Source organism: Archocentrus centrarchus, chromosome 18 (genome assembly GCF_007364275.1).
Source record: "Archocentrus centrarchus isolate MPI-CPG fArcCen1 chromosome 18, fArcCen1, whole genome shotgun sequence".
In the NCBI taxonomy this organism is placed as follows: Eukaryota; Metazoa; Chordata; class Actinopteri; order Cichliformes; family Cichlidae; genus Archocentrus; species Archocentrus centrarchus.
In genome coordinates this window covers 3,291,841-3,300,294 of record NC_044363.1, presented here as the reverse complement: position 1 = coordinate 3,300,294, position 8,454 = coordinate 3,291,841, and the positions used below count along the sequence as shown (strand labels likewise).

The 8,454-nt window shown below is 44.6% G+C and overlaps 1 protein-coding gene across 1 annotated transcript; it reads right to left on the bottom strand.

The window, feature by feature from the left end:
• Window positions 1–1,729: 1,729 nt before the first annotated feature.
• Window positions 1,730–5,739, bottom strand: LOC115797618 (uncharacterized protein K02A2.6-like). Its single transcript, XM_030754215.1, has 2 exons — window positions 4,837–5,739; window positions 1,730–2,512 (listed from the first exon to the last, which is right to left on the bottom strand). The coding sequence occupies exons 1-2, from the start codon at window positions 5,737–5,739 to the stop codon at window positions 1,730–1,732; spliced, it is 1,686 nt and encodes a 561-aa protein (XP_030610075.1).
• Between the last annotated feature and the right edge of the window lie 2,715 nt (window positions 5,740–8,454).

The window sequence follows — 8,454 nt, the reverse complement described above, 5'->3', positions numbered from 1 at the left end:
CTGGGGTTTATTTTCTCAAACTATTTGTACTGAGCATTTGTTTTTAATTAATCTGATATTACTGATCCTCTTGTGCAAAAACAATAGTATACTACATGAAAATGTAGTGTATTATGATGAATTTCATGGATGTTTAATCTCTTTTCACTGACTTTAGCATTATGGTTTCTGTAATCTGTGGTTGGGATTTGAAGCACTTTGTATCTCTGATACTGTATGTGTGACTACTTGAACCACTGGCTCATAATTACAGCAGCTGCAGTTTTCTCATGATACTGCAGTTTTCTCAAACAAAATTGTAACTTGTGTTTCAGGATAACATAAGGATAATATTTTGGATCTTAATATGAACTGAAACTTATTCATCTTGAATTCTTTGGACAGATCTGGATGTCAGTCTTTTAGGTTCTTTTATATTCATATTGTCTTTGGAGAATCACTTATCACCTCAGTCATCCATCCATAGACAACCATGCATCACTAGCAATGCAGCACGTTTGTTTGCCCTTAAAAACAGCGCTGCAGGACATTCATATCAGGGCCTGGTCAGTGCTCTATGAATGCCTCATTTAGCAAGTCACAAAAGTGGCAGTACAGATGTTAGGAAAATTATCAAAGTCCAAGAAGGACAAGGAACATTTCGGGATTTATTACTTGCAAGGAAGCTTTTTACACTTAGTAAGACACAAGGAAAAATGTCTCGCTGGGGCAGTCTCTTGAGCTTTGTTCTATAGGAAATGTCAAACAGCTTAAAAAACTAAAAGCAATGCCTCTGAAGCTTATCACAGTTCTGGAATGTTCTGGAACAGTGCCTTATATATATTACACAAACACACACATATATATCTTATCAGCCTATTATCTTTTCTGAACTGTGTGAACATGGAATATGTCCTCATACCAGGTTTTACTGTTTACCTTCTAAAGGAGCTGCTGAGTGAAAAGGAGAGGGACGCTGTCTGTGTTACGTTGCTCCCTTATAGTGTCACTAAGTAAACATTATTACTCGACACACAGAGAATGGAGGACAACGTCTTGCTGGTTCACTCATTTGTTTATTGTCCTGCGTTGCTATGGTTACATTCAGAACCCCTGTAAGCCCTAGTGACGGTCTGCCCCTCTGGTGGTAAGTATTGGTAGGACATCTCTAGGTTCATACATCACATATCTCCTCCCCACTAAGATTTGTTGTCAATAACAAAAACATTTCTTAGGAAAAAAACTTAAGATATTATATCCCTTTTTAAACTACATGAAATTATTTCTTTCTTTACTTCTCCATAACATTACCAGAAAATAGGAGAGTTATGTCACGGCTTATAATCACTTCAAAACTCAGAACCATTTAACAACATTCTACAAAGGCAAACATTCTTAAACATTCTTCAACCTTTTTTTTTTTGTTAAGTTCACTGATCCCTGTAACGTACCGGCGGACATGTGATCCTCACAGGATATCGTCGTACAGTCCCTGTTGTCTCTGAATGTTCTGTGTGTGTCATTTCTGTGGACTGTGGTGCCTTGAGTGTTTTGGGTGGTGCATGTGGTGTGTGTGGCACTGTATCAGTATCCTCCTTCTGTTGAGGTGTATTTGGGTCAGGTGTGGTTGTCTGAGGAAGTGACAGCGGACAACTCACAGGAAGACTCCCTGCAGTCTCTGATGGGTCTGACTCGGGCCGAGTCAGCATCTGGTCCACATGACGCTTCCAGACCCCTTGTGTTCCCACATTTACCTTGTAGGACACTGGCATGAGTGGCATGACTTTGCTTGGTGCTCAATCTGAGAGTCGATGCTGGGCCACCAAACGTAGCTGTGAGCTAAGCTCTTCATCCTTACTACACCTGGGTGTGCTGAGTGTAGTTCTGTCAGCACCCGGGGGCGCAGTTTGTGTGGCACAATCACTCTCAACCCCCACATAAGGCATCCGTGCTGCACAGTGAGATCATGGTGGCGCTGGAGATAGGGAGACAGCTCACCTGCGTCCTTTGCAGCTGGAAAATGGCCAGTTGTGACCATTTCCATGACACGGGACAGGGTGGAGTCAGACATGGTGTGACGCTTGATCTCGGCGTTGCTGACTGGCAATGTGTCCAACTGTGACGTGTAGAACACCTCCACTGCACATTGTTTCTTACTGGGGCCATGAGGGAGTGGTAACCTCGACAGTCCATCAGCGTTGGCATGTAGGGCCCCCTTTCGGTACTCAATGGTGTAATTGTGAGCGGAAAGCAGGAGCGCCCAGCGTTGCATGCGAGCTGCAGCCATGGATGGTGTGCTTTTCACTGGCCTGAAGATGGTTGTAAGCGGGCGATGGTCAGTGAGTAGAGTGAATGTATTGCCATACAGGTACTGGTGGAACTTGCGTACTCCAAAGACTATCGCTAACGCCTCCCTCTCAATCTGAGCGTAGTTTTGTTCTGCTTTGCTGAGAGTTCTGGATGCATAGGCGATGGGTTTTTCATCGCCATCCGGCATGACATGCGAAAGAACAGCGCCAACCCCATAGGGTCTCTGGAGCTTGAAAAAGGCGACTGGACTTCTTTTTGTTTCTTGAAGACGTTTCACCTCTCATCCAAAAGGCTTCTTCAGTTCTCAACCAAAAGGTGGAGAGACCCAAGTATTTAAACCCCTGTGGGCGTAGTCCCCTGGAGGTGGTTATGACCCTCTATTGATCATGTGCGTGAACACATGTGCCCAGGTGTGAAGGGGGCGTGGGTCGTATTTAATCAGTGGTTTCAGTTGAAACCAATTTAGGACTCCGCTCCATTGTTTCCTGTGGCCTATTGAGGTCACTGGAACAAAGGTGTGAATGGGGGTTGAGACGTCTGGGAAGGGAGCTCAGGACAGCACTGTAAGCGGGGGAAAGTTGGTGACGTAATCCACCTCCTCTGTTCAATGATGGTTGTTCACAGTGGACATAGATGGCTTCTTTCACTCCTCTTTCAAACCATCTGTTTTCCCTGTCCAAAATGTGAACATTGGCATCCTCAAAAGAGTGCCCTTTTTCCTTCAGATGCAGATGTACTGCTGAATCTTGTCCTGTCGAGGTGGCTCTTCTATGTTGTGCCATTCGTTTGTGAAGAGGCTGTTTGGTTTCACCAATGTAGAGGTCCGAGCACTCTTCACTGCACTGAACAGCATACACTACATCGCTGATCTTGTGTTTGGCGGGTTTGTCCTTGGGATGAACCAGTTTTTGTCTTAGGGTGTGACTTGGTTTGAAGTATACTGAGATGTCATGCTTGGAGAAAATTCTTCTGAGTTTCTCTGACAAGCCTGACACATATGGGATGACAATGTTGTTCCTCTTGTCCTTCCTATTCTCTGTAGTTTGTGTTTGGCCTTCATTCCTGTGCATCTTAGCTGATTTGATGAAGGCCCAGTTGGGGTAACCGCATGTTTTGAGGGCTTTCTCAATGTGTGTGTGTTCCTTATGCTTCCCTTCTGCCTTAGAGGGAACACTTTCCGCACGGTGTTGTAGGGTCCTGATCACCCCAAGTTTGTGTTCCAGAGGGTGGTGGGAGTCAAAGAGGAGATACTGGTCTGTGTGTGTGGGCTTCCGGTAAACTTCAGTGTTGAGGCTTCCATCTTCTTCGATAAGCACCGCACAGTCCAGGAATGGTAACTTGTTATCTCTGGTGTCCTCCCTGGTAAAACGAATGTATTTATCCACTGAGTTAATGTGACGAGTGAAGGCTTCTACTTCTTGGGTTTTGATTTTGACCCAGGTGTCATCTACATATCTGTACCAGTGGCTAGGTGCCATCCCTTTGAAAGAACCAAGAGCTTTACTTTCCACTTCATCCATGTAAAGGTTGGCTACAATGGGAGACACTGGGGAGCCCATGGCACATCCATGCTTCTGTCTGTAGAATCCATCATTGTATTTAAAATATGTTGTGGTAAGGCAGAGATCTAAAAGTGCACAAATCTGATCTGGGGTGAAGCTGGTTCTGTTCAGTAAGGAATCGTCTTCCTGTAGTCGTCTTCTGACGGTCTCCACTGCCTCAGTTGTAGGTATGCAAGTGAAAAGTGAAACCACATCAAAGGACACCATGGTTTCATCTGGATCCAGTACAAGATTCTGGACCTTGTTAGTAAAATCTGTAGAGTTTTCAATGTGGTGGGGTGTGATGCCAACAAGCGGTGATAAGATGGTGGCGAGGTGTTTGGAAATGTTGTAGGTGACCGAGTTTATACTGCTGATAATGGGTCGAAGTGGGACTCCTTCTTTGTGGATCTTTGGGAGTCCATAAATGCATGGAGTGGCTTCTCCAGGGTACAGGCGGTAGTAAGTGGGGCGGTCAATGGCTTTTTCCTTTTCAAGTTGTTGCAGGCAGCAAACAACTTTTTTCTTGTAGTTGCTTGTGGGATCACATCTCAAGACCTCATAAGTATTGTTGTCACTGAGGAGTGTAGTAATTTTGTTGTGGTAATCCGATGAATTCAGCACAACCGTGCACCTCCCCTTGTCGGCTGGCAGTATGGTGATGTTTTGATCCTTGCTTAGGGCTGTGATGGCCTTCTTCTCCTGAATGGTGAGGTTGGATGGAGGAAGTCTTGCACTGGAGAGAGTGGCTGAAAGACCCACGCCCCCTTCACACCTGGGCACATGTGTTCACGCACATGATCAATAGAGGGTCATAACCACCTCCAGGGGACTACGCCCACAGGGGTTTAAATACCTGGGTCTCTCCACCTTTTGGTTGAGAACTGAAGAAGCCTTTTGGATGAGAGGTGAAACGTCTTCAAGAAACAAAAAGAAGTCCAGTCGCCTTTTTCAAGCTCCAGAGACTACTATGACCTGGATGACTGAGAATCTGCACAGACATAACCCCATAGGGTGAAGCGTCGCAAGCGAGACGGAGAGGCAACTCAGGGTTGTAGTGTGTGAGCACCTCTTGTGATACCAGGAGTGCTTTGGCTTTCTGGAACGCTGATGCACAGGCTGACGTCCACTGCCATTTCTTTTCTTTGTTAAGTATTCCTAGGAAAGATCGAAGTTGACTTACATCGCCTGGTGCTGGTGCTTCCATGATGGCGTGTACCTTCTCCGGTGACTTGTGGAGCCCAGCAGCATCGATAATGTAGCCCAGATATTCCATGGATTCCTGGAAGAAGAGACATTTCTCTTGCTTGAGGTGCAGGCCGTATTCCTCTAGCCTGCTGAGTACTGCATCCAGAGTTTTCAGGTGTGTCTGCTTGTCGGGACCACTGACCAGTATGTCGTCCAGGTAGCAGTGAGTGTGTGGCAGTCCGAGGAGCACCTGGTCCATTGCCTTCTGGAACAACGCGGGCGATGACGCTACACCAAACGGCAAGCGGTTGAAGCAGAAAAGTCCTTTCTGTGTTGAGATGATCAGCAACTTCTTGGAGCTCTCTTCTACTTCCATCTGTAGATATGCATTGGATAGATCCAGCTTACTGAAGCGTTGACCTCCAGCGAGAGAAGCAAACAAGTCCTCAATACGTGGAATTGGGTACTTGTCGATGCAGAGAGCTGGGTTGATGATGACTTTGAAGTCCCCGCAGAGTCTCACGGTGCCGTCTTTCTTGTTCACGGGCACCACTGGCGTAGCCCAGTCGCTATGCGCCACAGGTGAGATGACGCCAAGCTCAGTGAGGCATGTCAGCTCAGCTTCCACTTGCGGTCGAAGAGCATATGGCACGTTGCGTGGTGGGCAGAATTTGGGTACACTGTTTGGTCTTAGAGTGAGCCTGGCTTTCACTCCTCTCATGGTGCCCAAGTTATCGGAGAAAACAGCGGAGTGTCTCTTTAACACTGTCTCTAAACTGTCTGTCTGTCTGTACTCAACTGCATGTACAGTCTTTAAGTCTCTCCAATTTAGGTGAATGGCTCTCAGCCACTCCCTGCCAAACAATGGTGGAGCATCCACCTTCACCACATACAGTGGCAAGACAGCGTGTTGCTTGTTCAATGCCACTTGCACTTTAAAGGGGAAGTTACTAATTGGATAAGTTGTGGCACCGGAATTGAGAGGGAAAAGTTCACTTTAGGGCTGCAACAATTCCTCAAGTAACTCAAATAATTTGATTTATAAAAAAAATCCTCAAAGTAGATTTATTGCTTTGTTTAAACTCTGCAGTGCTCAGGTGCCTCCTTGTAATTGGAGCGTTTCACCACCATTAGCTCTCCTTCGGTGTTTTCTTCTTGTGGGTTTAATGGCGGGGGGAAACCAGCTTAGAACTGCATTACCACCATCTACTGGACTGGATTGTAGATTAGGAGTTTAAAAAAAATCCCTCAGAATCTAAAAGGTTCTCAGTCACTATTTATGTGTTGTGTTTGCTGTGCTGAGAATTTCAGCTGTTATTTTTTTTCTTTACGTCAACTCCCAGAACAGATTGCTATAACCATAGACATACTGCTAGTGAGTGCCACTATTAGCACTACTTTTTATGCGTTAATCCCTGACTAGTGACTAAATATAGACCTGCTGTAGAAATGTATTTAGGAGAATTCTTGTGAATACAAAGCATTACAACATTATGCTCTTGCAGCCCCCAGTGTTATGAAGGACTGATGATTTGGCTGAAACTGTGCATAGGAGCCCTCTTGTGGTCACTGGATCACACGCTCAGTGCGTGCATCCCCGATGGTTCACTCGTGCAGTTAATCAGAGTGGAAGCCTGGGGATGCTGTCACTGTGGGCGGCGTGTGGCCAGAAGGGTAGAACAGTGAGCAGAAGTGGGAAGTGTATGGGAGATGTGAGCAGTGTTATGCATTTGTAATCCAGAAGGCTGTCAGATATCTAACCACACCCAAAAACACACACACATACCCCCACACACCCTGAATACCTCTGTATATCATCATGTGCTATCTTAAATAAACCACCTATTTTACTCACTCCAAATCCCATAAGACTCACTGACCCATTATCCTTCAGTGGAAAACCAATAAAATCAGTTTATTTTTTTCCTGTTGTCAATAAAGTGATTGAATCATCGCTGTTGGGTGTGATGTGCGCTTGAGTCCTCTCCTTTTCCTTAGAAGCCACTGCTAACTACAAAGCAGGATTTGGGTTTATCGTTCAGTTTCAATTCTGGGTTTTTGGTAGTGATGGGTAGAGGAGGAAAAAACAACCCTGAACCCATTCCACAAGCATCCTCATTCACAACACATTCACTTATATTTTTACGTCATGATACATGTTCACATTATTTATTGGCTGTATCTAAAAATATCAGATATTTTAAATATAAATGAAGATATGAAATAATATAATATAAAATACAGTGACTTAAATTATATTATTGTATATACTAGGTCATCACATCAGTGTCAGTTGAGTCTGTGTACTAGGTTGCCTGTAGGGATTTTTAAGTTCCAGCAGGTGTCAGTATTCAGTGACACAGTATCGACACAGTGTCCACACAGTTTGGCAATGTGTCGAAACACTTCATGACGCCTCACCTACCCATCACTGCTCACAGGCCTGTACTGTTGATACCAAGCATCGCTCTTCTTACCCTGACTTCACTCTTCTCAAATGGAGCACCATCTTTTCCACAACCACAGGATTATGTCTTCTGACAGGATTGTTTAAGAAATAAGAGCCTGCACACTGCATCAGTTAGGGTTAAATAACCTGCTGTTGGCTGAAACATATTAATCACTGCAGTATTTATGCACTGGAAGGCTCCTACATATTCGTTTAGTTAAACAGGTAGTTAAAAAGTTAATGGTGACTTTTTGTTCTCTTGGCCAGACAGCATACATAACTCATTTACAAACGAGAAGTTTCAACAAAAGGCCAAAACACTCCTATCTTCTGTTTACAAAACCATATCATTCTTGCGTTGCTGACAGTGGAACAGGCAAACAGAGCGTGAGTCAGAGAGAGGCCGTCTTTGGAGCTACACGTGTTAATGATTTCAGTAAGCCACTATCTTTGTAACACTGCTGCTGCTGGTCTGCAGCATATTTACTGTAACTCAACAGGTAGGTCATTGTTATACATTCAACAGCCGGAACTGCGATAACACTTCCTCGTGTAAGTGCCAAAATATCAGCTGTGGGTATGTGAGCTATGAGCTAAAGAAAGTCAACAGTTTAACTGAACAACAGCTCTTGTCATCAGAACCAAATTGAAAGATCAGTTGTGATGAATCATTAACAAATATTATACTGAGGTATTTCTGGGACAGTACATACCTGCTATACACTGAGCAGCACAGTGAAAACTGAATCCAGCACAAATTTCCACTGAAGGTGGTGGGCTGGTGATTGGACAAATGGGCTTCAAAAATGGCATTACATTCTGGTTGACTGCAATACTGGTTGAACTGAGGATCTGCACTGACATCGGCAAAGAAAACTGGTCACCTCAGACCACCATCGTTCATTTAAACAGTTCTGTGTGTCACGTTTGTCACTCTGACACAAACATCAGGGGACAGAGAGGAGATGTTTGTGACAATCCAGATAC